The sequence below is a fragment of the Mytilus galloprovincialis genome, chromosome 9 (genome assembly GCF_965363235.1).
Source record: "Mytilus galloprovincialis chromosome 9, xbMytGall1.hap1.1, whole genome shotgun sequence".
Taxonomy (NCBI): Eukaryota; Metazoa; Mollusca; class Bivalvia; order Mytilida; family Mytilidae; genus Mytilus; species Mytilus galloprovincialis.
The window spans coordinates 75,584,266-75,605,226 of NC_134846.1; the positions used below are offsets into that span (position 1 = coordinate 75,584,266).

The 20,961-nt window shown below is 31.7% G+C and overlaps 1 protein-coding gene across 4 annotated transcripts in view; it reads right to left on the reverse strand.

Moving 5' to 3' along the window:
* The window catches only part of LOC143045954 (synaptotagmin-15-like), a 125,519-nt gene that overhangs the window by 16,303 nt on the left and 88,255 nt on the right, over positions 1 to 20,961 (reverse strand). For all 4 annotated transcript variants that reach the window (XM_076218812.1, XM_076218811.1, XM_076218813.1 and 1 more), the window contains 3 exons: positions 6,054 to 6,264; positions 797 to 890; positions 471 to 641 (listed from right to left, as the gene is read on the reverse strand). In XM_076218812.1, coding sequence (XP_076074927.1) covers positions 471 to 641; positions 797 to 890; positions 6,054 to 6,264 — 476 coding nt within the window. The remainder of the gene's footprint in view (positions 1 to 470; positions 642 to 796; positions 891 to 6,053; positions 6,265 to 20,961) is intronic.

Genomic DNA, 20,961 nt, shown 5'->3' on the forward strand with positions numbered 1-20,961 from the left:
AAGTAGCACATGGTGTTTTTATACAAAACAAAAAAACACCGAACTTTTAAGCAAGTGTTTAGACTGAACAAATCGTTGTATATATTATTAACGTAGAGGTGGATACATTAACATATAAGTTATTGAAAATACATCGACCTCTTGTTGACTTCTATCTCTTAACTAATTTAGTTCATCTAGAAAGGGTTTAGAATTTCTTTCTCCTGTTTCCAAGCAGTGACGTGTAGATCTATGATTAGTCTTTAATACTACATTATGATCTATAGTATTTTGAACTATTACTCTGTTCAGTTCATTTTCAAGAACCATTTTCAAGAATATTGAAAATATAAAATGTTACCTTGAGAGTAATTATCAAACATCGCGGAAGAAGAAATGCGATGTTTACATGTAAGGAATATAAATGCCACTAATTTTGATTAACTTATGAACAACTTGTATTTGTTTTCTTTATCATTGTATTAACTTACTTCGGTAACCTCTTTTTCCAAATCTCGCCATACAACAAGTCTTTCATTACTTTCACCATCAAAATCTTTGAGTTGATAAAGTGCGTGACCAATCACATTATGCCGTTTATGACGATCAACGTCGTATACTGTAAATTTTAATACTCTATCCTGAAGTGTTCTGTGGGAAACCTACAGAATAAAACGTTTAACAGATGAAAATCTTATATGGCTTTTTCTTAATGATTGTTTTTAAGTACGAGTGTACAAAATAACATGCATATTTCTAAAAGTGTCAAACATTTTCTAAAGACAATATTTTTTCTTTTTATCAATGCAATTTTTACCTGAAAGACATAACTCTCCTCAAATTTTGGGTTGTTTGTTTTCTTCTTAAATTTGGACTGAAGGTATCTGCGCTCATCTGGCATTAGATATATTCTGTAAAAAAAAATTAACAGAATATCTTAGTACTCATTGCTCTTTATAGACAAAATGTATTATATTATGTCATTTGTAAAAAAAACCCCAACCTATATAGGTTCGATACGCTGTAGTTTAATTAAACAAACATTATTGTGTACGTAACCAATATAGGCATACTGTTTAGATATCTGTGATTGTTGGATTCTTCGACTACTTGGGGCAATCAAGATGTAAGATATTTACGTCTATCCATAGTTTGTTTTGTTCATATTTTGTGTAGAAAAAGAGAGAAGACCCGCTAAAAGCAAGTGCATAATAAAACATACGTCACCTCGTTAGTGATTGTTTATCGTTATATTTTATTGATTACTTACTTTAGGGAAATTTGTGTTGATATATATGTTGGTAAATAGGTTCTAGCACAACATCTCTTATCATTATCAAAGAAAATTCGAATAACGAGAAAACTGCAAGCTTGATTTCTTGAAATGGCAGAATTACTTGTTATTCATTTCACCAGGTTTTAAGCATTAACGATTAGTAATAAAGTAAAAAAACAAGTACAGAACATAAACAATTGGAAAAGCAGAGTTTATCAAATTAGAAAATCAAGTAAATCTTCAGTTTGTCAGTGAATGTTCATGTTATGTGAAGTAAATGGGAACATACTTAATAAAATCTCTCAAAAGTTTATATTTCAGGAAATAGAGATGCGACTTTCCAGACGAAGAAAATCGATTACTGGACACTAATAGGAATAGCATCTGCAGAATTCGAGACGAAGAGGTGTCAACTGGCGATAAAATTACAGTTACTAATTTAATACTATTGCGACAGCATATCAACTGAAAAAAAGTAATTTGCAGCTAAACCTGAGCATAATGTACATCTGAAACAAGATTTTAGATATTTCAAGTTTGTTTCAAATATATTTTGTTCAAAAAACAAGAATAAAACAAGAACTTGTTTTGAGATAACAAAAAGATACAAAAAAAAAAATCATCAGAAAATCCGGATCTTGCATATATCAGACATGACAATGAAGAATAACGTGTATGCATTTTGTAGAACAATATCAAATTCCCTTAAAAAGAGGGACGAAAAATACCAGAGGGACAGTCAAACTCATAAATTGAAAATAAACTGACAACGCCATGGCTAAAAATGAATGGCTTTAACATTTGCATAATTGAATTAGAAAGAATGTTTACTGAGTTCAGCAATTTTTTCGTTCATCAATTGTATTTATCTTGCTATAGTAAGTATGATTGCATAATACTTAATACGATAATTTGAATCAATTGGATAACGTGTTTTAATTTGGAATGCAGATATGATAATGTCAATAAAAGTTCATCAACCTATCTTTTATTTCATCAAAAAGAAACGCAAAATAGTATAAAAAGTAAAACTGCCGTTTCCACAAATCAAACTTGCAGTCAGAAAAATAGTTTCTTAGTTTTAAGAGAGAACATTTTACTACTGATTGCATACACTTGTAAACTGTGGATTTATGGAGAGAGAGTTATCGTAACTTTTGATTGAATGACATAACAGAAAAAAATATGACTGACATTTTAATTGAAACGTAGTAATTTCCCGATGGAAATTCGTAAATCAACAATAATATGGTTGCTACAATATTGATGAGAGAGGATAACGGATATTTGAATATTCATTTAAGACATATCATTTATATCTACCTTTCATAAGGGACTTTCCATTTTGAATTTTTTCCTTGGAGTTTGATATTTTTGTTATTTTACATTTTAATGAATTTGAAGAAAAAATATCAGCATAAATAAAATCAACAGTAGAACACCGCTGTTCAAAATTCATAGAGCAGTTGAGAAAAAACAAATCTGGGTTATAAACTGAAATCTAGGGAACACATCAAATATAAGAGAAATACAGCGGAACAACAGAAACAATGCAGTGCAAGAACAACAAACGCGATCATACATAGAAACGGAGCTTCTGATAACAACTGCATAACAGTAGAAAATGAAACTAAAGATTGGTTGTAGAATTACATTTCTATGTTTGATCCTGTTGTTTGTCATGGGTATCGTCTTACTTGTTTACCCGTTAAGGATATTATACAATCGATGTATTTTTCCTCAAGTAAATCGAGTTCTTTTATTTATTTTCACCTTTGCCGGATATAAAATTGAGAATGGAAATACCTTAAAACCTGTTTTAAGATATTCTTATCAGTCCGGAGCATTTCATATAATTTACAAGTTTTTTAAGCTTTGGTGTCAGCCAAGTTTGTATTTGATTCCCGCCAGTATTCGCTTTTAATATCTAATTTAACCACTATACTGGACCAATCGACAAGTTTTGCATATATAGCAAGATACATGTGGATCAACTGCTATCCTGTCCGTTTGTGACAAGAGTTCTACGTATAGAAAGGTATAGCAAAGATATCGAACTCCCAGGTTAATTTAAAGACTGGGGATTCCACAAAAACTGACATAAGCTTTCAAGCAACGGAACGAGTGAAAAACATTTGTTGAAACTTCTTAAATCCAGTTATGTTTTTCAACAGTTTCAACCAATGTATTGCATTGGAAAACGACTACTTGTATTTTTGCCCATCTGATGAGTTAAGCCTTTTTCAACTGATTTTTATAGTTCGTTCTTATGTTGTACTGTTATACCACTGTCCCAGGTTAGGGGGAGGGTTGGGATCCCGCTAACATGTTTAACCCCGCCACATTATTTATGTATGTGCCTGTCCCAAGTCAGGAGCCTGTAATTCAGTGGTTGTCGTTTGTTTATGTGTTACATATTTGTTTTTCGTTCATTTTTTTACATAGATAAGGTCGTTAGTTTTTTCGTTTGAATTGTCTTACATTACCTTATCGGGGCCTTTTATAGCTCACTATGCGGTATGGGCTTTGCTCATTGTTGAAGGCCGTACGGTGACCTATAGTTGTTAATGTCTGTGTCATTTTGGTCTTTTGTGGATAGTTGTCTCATTTGGCAATCATACCACATCTTCTTTTTTATATAGGTGTTTAAGAATGACAGATCAGAAGCTTGTTTAACATTAAAATTTGGCTTGATCTGGTTTATGATCTACATCACAAAGATGGCCACCCGCGATGGCATAAATTGTTCCATTTCTGACAGGTATTGTTCTAAGAAAATGATGGGTTAAATCTACTTTTTATATCATGCCAAATCTCCCACATGTTAGGAAGACAAGCACATCTTAATTGTTATTACAAGAAATAAAGATGTGATTCTCAACATGACGAATCGATAACCGGACACTATTAGGAAAAACTTCCGCAGAAGAAAAGGCGAAGAGGCGTAAAGTAACGCTACAGTTACAGTAATCATTTTAAAAATGTGTACGCAATTGTTTTTGGATTATTTTGATGTAATAATTATTTGTAAATACATTTTAGACGACCATCTGCAAGTCTGTTGACAGTATTTTGACAAGTAAACACAAAACAATCGTGAGTTGTCAAACACAGATGGGCCATAACTGGAAAGCTAAGATATCTGCAACTCTACATTTATTAAAAACATATTTTCTTGTTCCTTTGGTTTATACTCTAAGGATGCAGGGCTTAATAAAAAGCACTCTTCTAAACAATGAAGTATTTTTAAAACTAAATTATACATTTTCTTTCTTTTTAAAAAAAAATCTCTCATTTATTTTCATTTTAACCGCTTTTATTTTAAAATATTGCGTTCCTCCACTTGATCGAACATTGAGGTTTATTTTTTGTTGTTATTATTTACTTTGCCAAAGAAAAGAATTTGTGTTTATAATTTAACGAAATTTTAGAAAGGACGTGATAATAATAACGTATGGAGGCAGATCCAAATTTGTCAGCAAACCATTTTCAAACAATAATAATAAATAAAAAAAATATTTTACAAAAAGTTCATGATTGTACAGTTTTTTTTTAATCAAATGAAATACCAATATCCATCATTTATCTTTACATCGCATTTAATTAAAAAAAAATACAAAACTAATGGATCTGAAGATTCTGTTTCATAGCTTCAGTTGAAATTCAAAACTGAAAAATAATTATCTGTAGGTTCGTCATCGACATTTCACTAATAACTACTTTACTATTGAGACACACTGAACATATGTATGGCTTTTCTCTAACGATATTTTTAGGCTTTAAAGCAAGATTTCAGCATCATAATATTTTGGACTTGAATCAGTTCAAACATTGACATTTAAGTTTGAAACATGACTAAACTTTCATTTCTGTTTTTAATTCTGTAGACAAATTGACATTTATCAGAGATTTTGTAAATCGTGTTTTGTGCACTTAAAAGTGTTGCTGTATAAAATCAGTTAAGAAGAAGTAAAAAGAAAATTAAATTGCGTGAAAACACAAGTGCTTAAAAAGAGAGGAACACTTTACCAAAGGGATATTGACACACCAGTCTAAAACAAATTGACAAACGACCGAAAGACAAAGAACAGTTCACAAAATACAACATAGAAAATCAAAACTTGTGCCAAACGGACCTCACAAAAAACCGTGGTTTTCAGTAATTGAATAGTCTATTTGAACGGGATTAGCATTTTAATTGGGAGCATTTCTTAAAACAAGTTTTTTTCAAAATGTGTTCATGTCTTGTTTTGCTGTATTTTTCTTCTGAAAATGTGTTCTTAAATGGGTTTTGTATTTTTTGAAATTTTCACATCCATTTATTTTTTCATAATCTGCATAATCGATTCTAATTCTTGTCCTGAATATTCATGAAATATTTATCCCTTGATGTTGAGCGACGAGCAATTTATCAACTGTTCAACATGTATCAAATTGCAGGTCTTGCATGTTTTCATTTTTTTTCAACATTGTCATAATGCGGGAGATTTGGCATGCCATTTAACCAGGTTCAACCCACCATTTTTCTTAAAAAATTTCCTGTACCAAATCCGGATTATGGCAGTTGTTATCAAAAAGTTCGTTTCTATTTGTGTAGAAGTTTGATTTGCTGCACGTCGGTGTTTCTATTGTTCCTTTGATTTCTTCATATAGTTGATGAGTTTCCCTCTGTTTGGGGTTGTAACCTGGATTTGTTTTTCTCTCAATCGATTTATGACTTGTGTACACCGGTAAACTACTGTTGCCTATTTAATTATTATAGCATTGTTTGGTGAAGAACTTTCAACACAAGACTTACCTAACAAATGGATCACAGCTACTATTGTTTCCATATTGACGAGTTGGTAAATTTTTGGATTTTATTAAAGTCACTAGTAATTTTTCTGTCTCTCTTTCATATTCAACAGCAAACCACAAACGGCCTATATGATCTACAGGTATTTCATAAGTGTCATCCTCATCAACAATTTTATACAAACTTGGGTCGATTGATCCTAAGGCATATGCACCTAAAATAAAGTGAAAAGGTAGATGTCAGCTGCATGAAACCTTTAGTTTTACTGGCAACTTCTTAAAATATATTGAAAACTCTAATCCTAAGATATATGATTCATAGTAGACAGTTAAGTAGCCTTTTTCTTCAATTCCTCTGCCCATATCTGTATAATGTCTTGTTTCGAAGTTTAAGCTTTTTCATATATGTAGTTACATTTTCGAAAGTCAAAGTGAAATTAATTTTTCCGAAAATTATGCTGACCCAAAAAAGGTTTTTGTAATGCTGCTTTACGAAAAATAAACACATTATACTTTCACACAAAAAGTTTCCTGGAAATTCAGGTAGGTATCATACGAAAAAGTTTTCAGATGCCATTTCTTATTGTTCTTTTTTTTAATTTATTGTGTCTGTTAATCAAAATAACAAAAGCAAAGCCTTAATTTTGAGCAAACAGAAAATCTGCTGTCAGTATAAATAGGTCTTAAAAAAGTATTTTTCATTCTAGTTCTTCTGCAGGTTTTTTTCTAAATGTTTTTAGCATAAATAATCTTGTATATTATGTATTAGTAAGTAAAGTAATGTTTTAACTACCAGAAAACAATCCTACATTGTTTGCATTTAAAAGCCCTTTATTTTCCGTAGGTGTTTGCAAACATTCATACTTGCTTGAAAATTGATAGTCGTTTCGAACATTCCACCTGAAATTCAAGTTGTGTGTGCTAACTTTAAATTATACACACCAAGAGAACTTGAGTTGAAAGGGTTGACAACAGGTAATTTCTACAGATCTAATTAAAATGGATAAATCATTAAAAAGATTTATCATGCCTGCTTCTGCTTTTATCTTTTTATGTTCTTTTATGGCGATGATAACGACTACCTTGTGGTCATCTGTCAATGCCATATTAATAATAAACATACATTTGAACTTGATAACTCATAATTCTTTTGATAAAATATTCTATGATACTTGATCAAAGAAGTTTAAATATCAAATGACTATCTTATCTTAATCATTGCTGTCCATTAATGGTACTTCAGGGTGATAACTGCTGAGTTATAATTCAACTGCAAGACTAGTCTAGAGATGCTTAAAGTGAAAGTAAACTTCAACTCCCGCTAACATGTTTAACCCCGCCACATTATTTATGTATGTGCCTGTCTAAAGTCAGGAGCCTGTAATTCAGTGGTTGTCGCTTGTTTATGTGATACATATTTGTTTTTCGTTTATATTTCTTTTTATATAAATAAGGCCGTTAGTTTTCTCGTTTGAATTGCTTTACATTGTCATATCGGTGCCTTTTATAGCTGACTATGCGGTATGGGCTTTGCTCGTTGTTAAAGGCAATGCGGTGACCTATAGTAGTTAATGTCTGTGTCATTTGTGGACAGTTGTCTCATTTGCAATCATACCACCTGTTATTCAAAATTGAGCAGATGTCTGTGCAGTATGCAGTAAGTTTTACCAGGCAGTGTGTAACGAAATAAAAATGATATTATAAAAATAAATTTAATGTTAATTTAGGTAATAAAATTAAACAATATACTAGGAAGATTAAAAAAAAAAACCGAAACAAAATCATATATATTGCAAGAGCAAATTGTTTTCTTGTAAATGATTAATTATCATGATGAATCGTTATTTTCGTTCGATAGTTGTCCTTCAAGTGCCAATATTCGATCAATATTCTATTTTAGTTGCTAACCTCCCGCTGTAATTTTACATCGCTTAGTATTACACTGATATAAAATGAATGTTGCGAATTGGAATATATACTGGTTGAACATTTGTCACATAGGTAGTAATTTACTATGTAAATCGTTGTAAGTGACCATTTTTAACAATCATAATTTAATTATGACTAAGAACATCAAGGCATCAATAAAATATATTTCCTTGATAGATTTAGCTTATTCTTGTTTACACTGCTTTGTAATTTTCAAAAAAAGAAGAAACCTACGTCTGGTTTTGACCAATCATTTAAGGGTTAGATAGCACTAATTGTAAAAAAAACTTTACCAAAGTAACAATACTATATAACTAGTTGTTATGAAAGTCTGTGTTTGGTTTTTCTTTTTCTTATTAAACTCATTGGTTTGCAAGGCATACTCACTAAAGGACCCCCTGACTAATAATATTTCTCTTCCAGTGATGTTAACGAGAAAAGTCTCGACAGGTTGAAAGCTTTATCTTGAAGTTTGTGAAATCTTGAAAAAAATAGGATTTGAAAAAAAAATAAAAAATTTAAACTCTTCATTGGATTCGAAACATTATTTTTCATATATTTCTTGGGCTTCGCTTTCATTTAATTGGTTGTTAACTATCCTACTATAGATCAATATAGGTATTTTGTCTTGACGAAGTATACTTTAGTATAATTGAAAAAGTCTATACACTAAAAGTGTCCTTGATCAACACTACAGTGGCTTCAAAACAAAATTACAAATAGAATTTTACACACAAATGAATTCTTTTTGTATGTTTTCCTTTTTAATTTAAGTTCACCTAAATGTTTTAAAAGTTAGTATGACGTCCATCTTCATTAAACTATTAGATATTTTTATTTAACCCCAGCTAAGGCTCTACGCTCCGAGATTTTCTCGCTGTGTTGAAGACCCATTGGTTGCCTTCGACTGTTATAAGCTCTTTGGTCGGGTTGTTGTCTCATTGACACATTTCTTATTCTCTATTTTATCTCTTTGAAATTAAAACTGATAAGTGTTTATCGAAACATAAGGCCGTTTCGTTGGTGAATAGAACACATATTCTGCCGACATTGGCCATGTACGTCAAATTTATAAAGACGTCAACTCCTGTCATTCTACCTGGATCTTTTTCTGCTCTATACGAAAACTCTACAGTAACAGATGCACAGATATGAGTTATTTAATAAAATAAAATGTCTTGTTTGTGTAATGTCCTCTGAACGGATGAAAACTGGAAATACATTTAAAAGCCATATTAGTTTATCTTAGTCATGTTCCCAAATGCTTTGATATATAATGAACAAAATAAATAAAAAACACATCCCACTGTTTAAAATTCTGTGATAAATGAACAATAAAAATACTTAAAACTAGAAACAAGTATTTCTTAACTACTGTATCACTGTTTCACCCTCTTGTGGCAGATAATACAATGCAGTTAAGAGAACTAGTAACTAGATAATCGATTTATCGCATTTTTTCCGAGTCTATTTGTCTTACAATATAATGCATCCCTGATTTAAAACATTACCATATGAAAAAGATAACCATTCCCAGATTATTATGTAGATTAAAGTTACACGCAGGGTATTTTTTAATGTTGAAATGGTAAAATCACAAAAATACTGGACTCAGAGGAAAATCAAATCGGAAAGTCCCTAATCACATGGCAAAATCAAATGACGAAACACATCAAAAACGAATGATATATCCATAGTGCAATATTAAAACAAAAAAGAAAGCAGGATCTTTGAAAACATACGCAGTTTTACTAGTGATATCCTCCTGTTATTCAATGGGAGTAAATATTATGTGACAAGTCGCAAAAAGTGATATCACTATCGACATTAAGTTGAACTTGATAATATATGAAACAGATATTCAATAACTGCCCACACAATTATGATTGCGTACGTATAACCTTCGAAGGGATGACTAAACTTTCGCCATTTAAACCCTAAGTATAAATTTTCCATGTAAGTAAAAACCGTCCATGATAAGAAACGCGTATCTGGAATATGGCATTGAGTGGGCCATGCATCCTCTATATGCAGGCGTCACTTGCATGATTTCTCATAAAAACTTTGGTATTGACAAAATTAAAATCTTTTGTCCTAAAATAAGTTCTTAACAGAACCCATTTTTAATTTCTACCAACCACACACAGCTGTACATTTTTATTCAAAGTTGAATGTATTAGGTGCAACCTACACAGTTAAAACTAATAGAAATAATCATTTAGTGTAAGGACATGGTTTCAACTCCCTGAGGTAAAGTTGAACTATAATATATTTGGCTATTTGTAGGTCTTTGTTGGTCATATAGCTTTTCAACTGTTAAGTGATTCTGTTGTTCGGTTTGTTTCTTCTTATAGTTATGGTGTTTCCCTCAGTTTTGTTTTATGACCTAGATTTGTTTCAGTTCAATGAATTTAGGCATTTTTGACAGCGGTAAACTACTATTGCCATTATTGAGAGGACTCTACATTCTTGGCTCTCAAATATTCCGCGTTGAAGGTTCTTGATAAAGAAAAATCTCGACAAGCGCTTCGAATGCATGCAATATCTTACGTTGTTTCTTTTTAATGGAACGTGAAATTAAAAGTTCATGGCAGCCGATTTTCAACTGTACTATACATACAACCTCTTGGATTCGAAATAAAAGCTTGCAGCACATACACGTCGATTTCCTTCAATTTAATCCTAGAAATTAACTGCAAAGGCAGGTTCTGAAGATTACGTTCAAAACGTCAATGTACCCTGATGATTTTTTTTTATATTTCATATAACAAAATTTATACAGCTATTTTAATACATTAGAAAAGTGCTAGCGTTTCTTGTGAGGATAACAGGGTCACAGCTAACAATGAAACTATTAAACTAAGAATTATTATTAGGAAAATTGCAGACTTCTTTTCAAAAGTTGACAGACTACATCATGGTTTTGTTTGCCGTTATGGAATTAAGTGTCGCCTTTAAACACATACCGTTTCAGTGAAACGAAGTCACATTCTCCTTGTCAATTGCCCGTCACCTTCCTCAAACTAGTCAAACCTTCAAAAGATCTTCAGTTTAAGTAGTGATCGTATTCCCTAAGCTTCGTTTTGTGAGCTATTTTGTAAACTAAAAGTATGTGTTTTTATCATTATTTGTCGTGAACCTTAGTATTATCGTACGATGTTTACTGTATAAAAACCTAAGAATTTTAATTGTATGGTTAAGTTCAATATTAAGTAAAAATTCTTTCAACATGTTAACCTTCTTTACCCGATCCCTGCTAGAAAGTATTTGATGTAAGGTAGATTATAGTATCAGGAAATATATTGATTATTCTTGAGAAATTCAACATGTGTAAAACTATCAACTATCTTATCCTAAGAGGATCTCAAGTTCCAAAGTAATTTGATTTGAAGGTCTCATTTGACTTTTGTAATAGTTACATCTTTCCATCGTTATAAAGTTTTTAAGTACATTTATTATGTAACATCACTAATAATATGTTTAATTCCAAAATATGTCCCATTTGCAGTTTTTTGGGTGTTAAAACGTTGTGTCTTGTAAATTATCGTGACAATGTAATTCAATCAAGAAAGGAGCATGTAATTCAGTGGGTGTCGTTCGTTGCAGTATATCATATTTGTGTTTCGTTCATTTGAAATCGTTCGAAATGATTAACATTTGTCATTTCGAAGATGTTATATCTGACTATGAGGTATGGGTTAACGGTCTACGACATTTGGTCTCTGGTGGAGAATGATCCCATTGGCAATTTTACCATATCTTCTTATTTTTATATGTGTAGAATATATTTAAATTGTATAACTCGTGAATTATAAAAAAATATGTTCCTTAATAGTTATCCCACGAGAACGCGGTGTGTCAGTGTCAGATCACCCCGATGGCCGGAGGCCAGAGGGTGATCTAACACTGACATACCAAATTCCGTGTGGGATAACTATTTTACATCCTAGCTAATTAGATTAGACGAAAAAACCATTTACAATTGATAAAATCTAGTTTAGAACGCCACACAACCACTATAATATACTTTATATATTACTATATGATGTATACCCTTTATGACCCCGAACACGATGAGTAGATATACAACAATGTCAACCCGCCCCACTTGCCAATTGGCCAACACTATATCGCCACTTTATAAATAAATGGCCCCACTCTTGTTTACCGACTCGCCCAACTTTTAAAAAAGTGTAAAATCAAATTTAACAATCAGTCTGACAACTCACTTATTAACAAAAAGGGTTAGAACCACAATGAATAAAGGTCTGCCAACTCGCCCCCTTATGAAAATATCTTGCTTCCTTTAAGTATATTAAATTACTGAAAGTTTGTATCCAGTCGTCCTGGTGTAGTGGTATAAAAGAGGGACGAAAGATACCAAAGGGACAGTCAAACTCATAAATCTAAATTCATGCAATTGTAGATTTGCTATTGGGCGGATGATGTCCTCGGGGACAAAATGTCCACCAGCAGAGACATCGACCCAGTGGTTATAAAAGAGGGACGAAAGATACCAAAGGACAGTCAAACTCATAAATCTAAATTCATGCAGTTGTAGTTTTGCTACTGGGCGGATGATGTCCTCGGGGACAAAATGTCCACCAGCAGAGACATCGACCCAGTGGTTATAAAAGAGGGACGAAAGATACCAAAGGGACAGTCAAACTCATAAATCTAAATTCATGCAATTGTAGTTTTGCTACTGGGCGGATGATGTCCTCGGGGACAAAATGTCCACCAGCTGAGACATCGACCCAGTGGTTATAAAAGAGGGACGAAAGATACCAAAGGGACAGTCAAACTCATAAATCTAAATTCATGCAATTGTAGTTTTGCTACTGAGCGGATGATATCCTCGGGGACAAAATGTCCACCAGCAGAGACATCGACCCAGTGGTTATAAAAGAGGGACGAAAGATACCAAAGGGACAGTCAAACTCATAAATCTAAATTCATGCAATTGTAGTTTTGCTACTAGGTGGATGATGTCCTCGGGGACAAAATGTCCACCAGCAGAGACATCGACCCAGTATGTGTCGTAGCTTGGTATGCTAGAGATCTTGAGTTCGAATCCAAGCATATAAACTGGATTTTTTCTACGTGAACTTAAAAGTTTGATAGATAGTCTTTTCCGTATAATTAATTATAAGTTTTATAGTGGGTTTGACATTCCCGCCAACATGTTACAGAACAAAGGAAAGCATGCATAATAAAGAAACTCAAACTGGGGTGATCTGGTAGGGGTGATCCGGCTCAGATCACCCCTGTTAGTTTTCTATGTTGTGTCGTGTGTGCTGTTGTCTGTTTGTCTTTTTCATTTTTAGCCATGGCGTTGTCAGTTTGTTTTAGATTTATGAGTTTGACTGTCCCTTTGGTATCTTTCGTCCCTCTTTTAGAACAAAGTATATTATAATGGTTGTGTGGCGTTCTAAACTAGATTTTATAAATTGTAAATGGTTTTTCGTCTAATCTAAAACAGCTGGGATATAAGAATTGTTACCGCAGTTTTCGCTCTGCTTTATCGAAAAGTATGGATGATAATAATAGTTTTTTTCAATATCCTAATTGATGTCATTATTGTTGATTGCTAAATGTACATTGGCAAGCATGTTGTTCCTTTTCAGAAAGAGTAAACACAAAAACAATACCGGATACGTTATATGAAGTCGATGATCTGGTTTTTTGTAACATCCGACACAATACTAGAATAACAATATACGTAACTATATCAGGTATCTGATCAGCATTGAATGACATGTCAAGCTTTGTCTATTTTTATGATGATTTGATGTCTGTGTGATATTTATGTTGTCCAAGGAGTACAAAAGTTAGTTAAAAACAAATGTACAATTTTTAATTATTATATACGTATAAATAAAAGTCAATAAATTATTGCCAAATTTGGAAATTTCGATTACCATTATTTAATTCCATTATTCCCTTTTTTATTTGATGTAAGGCTAGTGTCGTTGATGAGATTGATATATATTTATTTTTCATGTGTGTTACTATCATAAATATCACCTCTATAGATATATACTAGTTGAAATCTATTTTGAAATCAAGATTTACAATAATGTCCAAACTTCCCATATTAAGATAATCGGTAAGATAAATGCGTTACATTTATTGTAGTTTGTCAATGTCTTAGTAAGATAAATGCGTTCCACATATGGTATTATGTCAATAGTACAAACCAGTGAACAAATTTATTAACCACGGGAAATTTGCATGTTTAAATCGTCCGATCAAAATCGTTTAAAAAAACAATGGAACAAAAGGCTTCAGTGGAATATAGTGGTAAGTCAGGAATATGTTTCAACTCCTTCCATTTACTGATAACGTTTGATTTTCCCAGTTTTATGCAATAACATTGAGAATGGACATTATGAATATATCAAAGGACAACAACCCTACCAAAGAATAAAAAGTAAAAAAGCCGAAGGCCACCAATGACTCTCCAACACAGCAAGATAACACGATTTGAATTAATCTTGGAGTTCAGTATTTTTGTTATACGTTTTTATATCTAAAAGAATTGCTAAGTTTTGCAATTTGTGAATTATTTACTTTTGAAAAACTGATATTCACGTCAAACGTTTGACTCAGTCAAAATAGTTTTTCAATGGAAAATAACATAACATTTACCCCATTGAAAGACAGTAATTGTATATCTCGAAAATAAATAAAAATAAGTTGGACAGTCTTGTTATTGTTAGAAAATGACGATACACTTGGAAGACTTATACCCTTAATATAAAGATATGAGGACTTGGATTTATATTAGTCGATACATTGTCAATGACAATGGTATAAAACAGTTTTCAAATGTTGTGTGTGCTATACGTGAATTGCGGGAACTTAATATTTTTTTAACATACAACAAAAAGTGCATGTTTAGATAAGATCCACAGTATAGTCCTCGCGATTTACGAGTTTAATGGATTTAAGCAATTTGATAGCTTCACATTATTTGATGTAAAACATTAAAGATCGTTTGAAAATTGAAAACAAATTATGATTGTGAATAAAATGTCATTGAAGTACAAAACTCAAAATGGAGCACAAATATTAATTACGTCTTAAATGATTCATATTCACGTATAAATAATGATCAAGCACTTATTTTACAGAAATTGCATTTGACATATTAAGTAATGTCAATTCACATCTTAAATATTTTCCAATTTGAGAAAGAATTAATTGTAATTTCATGCTAAATAAACACGAATACATTTTGAAACGGGATAAAGCCGTCTGCATAAAATGCATATTTCACATTTTAATATCAGACCTTTCAATCAATGCTACAAACATAAAGCAAATGCCTGCTTATGTGATTGCTTCTGGGACATCAAAACTCGATGGTAATTGACAATTGTACGATAACATTACGATTTATCTTTTAAAGATTCTTTTCGTTTCATTCGGCTTTAATAAGATGTAATAGGGTAAAATGAGACATCACTGCTAGATTGCTTCACCCTTATGATTTCTGGTTATTTCTTCTTTAACCTTTCATTTGTAATGAAATATATCGATATTTGGTAAACAGTTTACCAGACTGGAAGACAGGGTTTAAGTCATCAAGAATGTAAGCAATGTCAGACTGATACATTGTCCGATTTCCAGAAAAACGTAAAAAGGCAAATTTGTCCATTTAATAAAGTACATGTATATTGCGCGAGTGTAACAAAACGCAAATGAAAAATTCATGATGATCGATCTGCCTAACCGACAATATAATAAATTTTGTGTGATAAGCATCCTCGAAACCAGTAGTTTTGCAGGCCGAAATATAAGCGTTAACGAACAACCCCCCCCCCAAAAAAAAACCAACCAAAAGGTCTATGTATATCCAATTTGCTAAATGCTTTTAGAATTTAAAAAAAACATATATTTAGGCACTATCTATTTTACAACGAAACAGACGAGCGCGGAGCAATGCATAACTTTGGTGTACTACGACTTCTGTTAGGAATAGGGCATTATCTATTTTACAACAAAACAGGTAATCGTTGAACTCATACAAAGTAATATGAGATTTTAATCATATCTTTTGCATCTGGTATACAAATTGAATTACTTCAACATTCAGTTTAAGAACACTATCAATATTTCTTAAGGAAAATCCTTTTGAAAATGTCAAAAATACTACCAACGCTAAGTTTTAAACACACAATACATAAAATTCCCAAGTTAACCAGGTAGTTTTCTTTGGTTTCATCTGATGTACATTGCATAATCGTATTTTACCACTTCATGAATAAAGATTAAAGACAATGGCATATCAACTTGCATTAAAACGGACGTCTATAACTGAAAATAAACCAGGGATAGTTAGGAGAAGACTACTTGACAATGTCATATTGTTTTCATTTTTAAAAGATGTTATAGATGATGTTGCTAGTGTTAAGAAGGGGATATGTCAACCGTCATTAAAAACTCGATGTGTTATTATGCTATTGTAATTTTATGTATTTTTCTCTTTAATTTTTGCAAATTTGCTTTGTCTTTTATGCTTCTTTGTTACATATTTTATTGTTTTTATAGTGACTAAGACAATGTTGACATTTTTACCTATAGTGTATGTTTGTTTTGTTCACTCATCGTTGTCAATATAATGGAATACGTTGCAACTGTCTAACAAGTGAGACGTTTAGTTAGCTATAAACCCATGGTTAATCCACCATTTTCTTCATAAGATAATGCCAGTACCAAGTCATGAGTATGACAGTTGTTATTCATTCGTTTGATGTGTTTGAGCTTTTGATTTTGTCATTTGATAAGGGACTTTCCGTTTTGAATTTTCCTCGGAGATCAGTATTTTTGTGAATTAAATTTTTGCATCATATCAAGACACCAAACAGGAATGCAAAACAGAAAAAAATAGTACAGTAACCGTTTAAATTATTTTCAGGAGTAATTTTTTGTTATACAAAAGCTAAACCTAAGATTTAGACATATTTGGTATATATACCAAACGGTATTTTAATGGTAGTAAATAAACTCATCATATATACCAGCATTAAATTGTATATGCAAGACGTCTACATTAGACTCATCAGTAAAAACAAGTTATAAAAAGGCCAATTAAAGCGAAAACGAGCACTGAGGATCCAAAATTCTGAAAGGGTTTGACAAAATTCATGGGGTAAAAATACTCAGTATTCCAAAACGTGAAAGTTTTGTAAACAGTTGATATATCTTGATCATACTTTTGATAAATCATGCCAACACTGACTATATGGCTGTTGATAACATCAAAGAGGTAACTACCACCAGCAGTGGCATCTACCAAGCGATACCCTTTATTCCTCATATGGAGAAAGGAAAAAACTTGGAGAGATCTTCCAAAAGTAATATCTATTATTCATGCAATTGCAGGCATTCTCTCAAAATATATAAAGAAAAAAAAAAGACATCAACACTTTAATATACATTTATATTTGAATGTCCACTATAGTTAATTTCCAAACTGAGCAAAATAATTTATAACAAAAAAAATCAATCCTGATGACGTTTCAGATCGCTCAATACAGTTGTCATTACTACTGTAGAATCAGAATAAATTGACCCAAAATTAACTTGACTAATTATATGAATCTGACTCTGACTATGTATACCCAACAAATCCGTCTATAAAACATCCAGACGCACATTTGCAACAAAGATAGGAAAAACAAAGCAAATAAAAGCAATTATTACCTTCGCTATATGGAATGACAAAACAAGTTTTGTGTAAACGCTGGTTAATAGTCCCATTGTGACCCTTTGTGACAGTTTTGTTGAGTACAAAGAACTGTCGTTGAGAATCAAGGAAAACAGTTATTAGCTTTGCCTGCAAATTATCATCATTACGACAAATTGGTGTATGTTTATGTAGCAAGTTCATGTACAATCTTGATATGAGCGTCACTGATGAGTCTTATATAGACGAAACGCGCGTCTGGCATACTAAATTATAATCATGGTACCTTTGATAACTAGATAATATTAATGTATTAAATAATTTCATATCTTTTTTTACAATCATAATAGGAGAGACTTCCAACTCACGTACCTTACCTTCTTTCAACTGTAGTTCATGCGACTTAACCTTTGTTTGTTGCAATCCTAGATTTTCCCGTCATGTCCCTTTGTGATTTATTGTATATTTTAAGAGTTCATGAAATTCTCTAAGTTTTCGTTTGTTACTTTTATTTGCCTCATCTTAATCGCGAATTGAGGTTTTATAGTATAAAAAGAAGATGTGGTATGATTCCCAATGGGACAACTGTCAAAAAGAGCCGACAATGACACAGACATTAACAACTATAGGTCACCGTACGGCCTTTAACAATGAGCAAAGCCCATACCGCATAGTCAGCTATAAAAGCACCCGATATGAAAATACAAAGCAATTCAAACGAGAAAACTAACGGCCTTATTTATATAAAAAATGAACGAAAAACAAATATGTAACACTTAAATAAACGACAACCACTGAATTAAATGCTCCTGACTTGGGACAGGCACATACATAAATAATATGGCGGGGTTAAACATGTTTCAAAACAGTAAGCTGCACAAATTTTGTATCTAATTTTGAGAACTTGAAAGACACAGGACGCATTGGCAACACATTTGTGTTGACATAACATAAAACAAATCGATCCATCGGAACAAATGACGTGGTACAAATAAAACAGATCTCTCTTCTTCAAAAGTCAACTGTTTTTATGATGCTTATAAAATTACTAATATAAATTTGAAATATTCACATTTAAAGATTCTGATGTATGCTTATTTATATATCAACATTTATAAATTCAGGACCATAAAAAATGAACGATATTGTGTTAAGTTGCATAACAAACAGGTAGCCTTACTAAAAGATATCACTTATTACTAGTCCAGGACTGAAGTGTAAAATTGTATAAGTATGAACTAATAATGTTTTGTTTTACAATGAAAGAAACGCTATCGTTTTATTTTGCTTTTATATCAAATTACTATTTCTGGTAAGGCATTGATACGTATAGCTTTCTAATGATTTGATTTATTTCGAAATCATTGTTTTGAAAGGACAAACATAAAGCTGCATTGATTTCTTTACTTAAAGGATACAAAGCACGTTTATTTTGAAAACTTAAAACATCCTGTCTAATAGACAGCAAATGGAATTCTAATTGAAAGAGACTAAATAAGGAATGAAAATAAAGAAAATAATGTTCAAATCCCCAATTTTGAAATACATTTTGAGAAATGAAATGTTTGCTGTCTTGAATAAAGACATCCTCAGTTCTTTTAAATATTCATCCAGGGTATATGTGAAAGATAATGTGAACTTAAAAAGCAACTATCTCATTGTATTTAAATAGTTCGACTATACAATGTCTAGAATGTAATTCAGTCGTTAAAAGAATGAAGAATTAATAATTTGCATTAGCTTTATATGGGATAAACCGGGAAAACCCGGAAAAAGAGAACATTAACAACCGACGTAAAAATGACGTACCTGTTTGCCTTAGATTAAATTATTTATTTTTTTTTTGTTTTTTTGTTTTTATTTTTAGGCAAATAAACAATCAACCATGGCAGTCTCAATATAAGTCCTCATCGAAAAAAGTAACAGATGTTTTTGTTGAAACAAATTGCAACAAATATAAAAAATGATTTTTTTTTTATTTGCATGCTTTCTAGCTCGTGTATAATATTTCAAGGCAAATACATAAAGCTCTCCTCTTTAACGAATACCCTGTACAACAGAAACGTTACGCGTAGAGTGACTAATTGTATGTCAATCGGCGAAAAAACATTACCGATTTAAGAGGAATTATTCATACATTAAATAAAAATTGAGTATATGTAAACAAAAATGGAGAAAGGCTGATGAATTTCCGGTTTGGATTTTCCTAGGCGTTCGGTATTTTTTGTTAATTTAATTTTTTAGTGAGAACTGCTAAATATACAGAAACTTACGTAATAAATGCGATATAGTGAGGTACATTCAAATGTGATCTTAAAATTAAAACAAAACTTTATAAATGTCGTGCGTTCGTACCGTTTTTCCAGATATGCCTACATCAGGAACGCTCCCATTCACATTATCTGAAAACCGAGGACATATATATATATATATATATACCTCCCAAAGTCTTGAAGACTTTGGGAGGTTAAAGACAAGAAGGGGCCTACAAAGACATTTCCTCCGATGGTCAACGTTTCCTGACGGAGTCAAAACCTTAATTTCTTAATAATTTTTAGATCATAAACGGAGAATTTAAGAAAAGTTTGTTATAAATCGTGTTAGTACCAAAGCACTTACTACAAAGTTTATGATTCCCTCGGGATAAGCGATCCAAGCGCAATTGTATCGACTAATGATTACAAAATGAAAATTACTTTATCTATCAACGGAGAATCTTAAAACATTTTACGTTTGTGTTGATCAGCAAAACAGTGTCGCAACAAGCAAAGAAAACATTTTCTATTTAAGTCAAGGAAATATACTGAAAGAATCACTGGACACTTCTTCAACAAATCAATTAAATACATCTGAAAAGGTTCCTCGTACATATGATACATATCAAATGGGGTTGCATCGAGGGTTAAGTACCTACCATTATAGTCAATAGGCAGACAACCTTACTTTGTAGAACAATTGTGCTTTCTGAAAATATTTTGCTTTGAAAAATATTCTATCGAATTGTTTAACCAACTGAAAAAATACCAAAATGAGACATTTTGCGCTTAAAGTAGATGGAGTTTCTAAATCCATAGATTTTTTTTAATAATTTGTCAAAATGTAGTTTATCATACTTTTTTCAAAAAGGTAAGAAAAAGAATGGATCACTGGGCTTTTTTCACGTTACAGGTTGTTTATACAGGGAAATCCCAATTATGTGTGAGAAAAAAAAAACCACATTATAGAATTTTAAGATAAAAAATGAGATTTATAATGAGATATCATCATGAAACATAAATGAAAAAGAAAA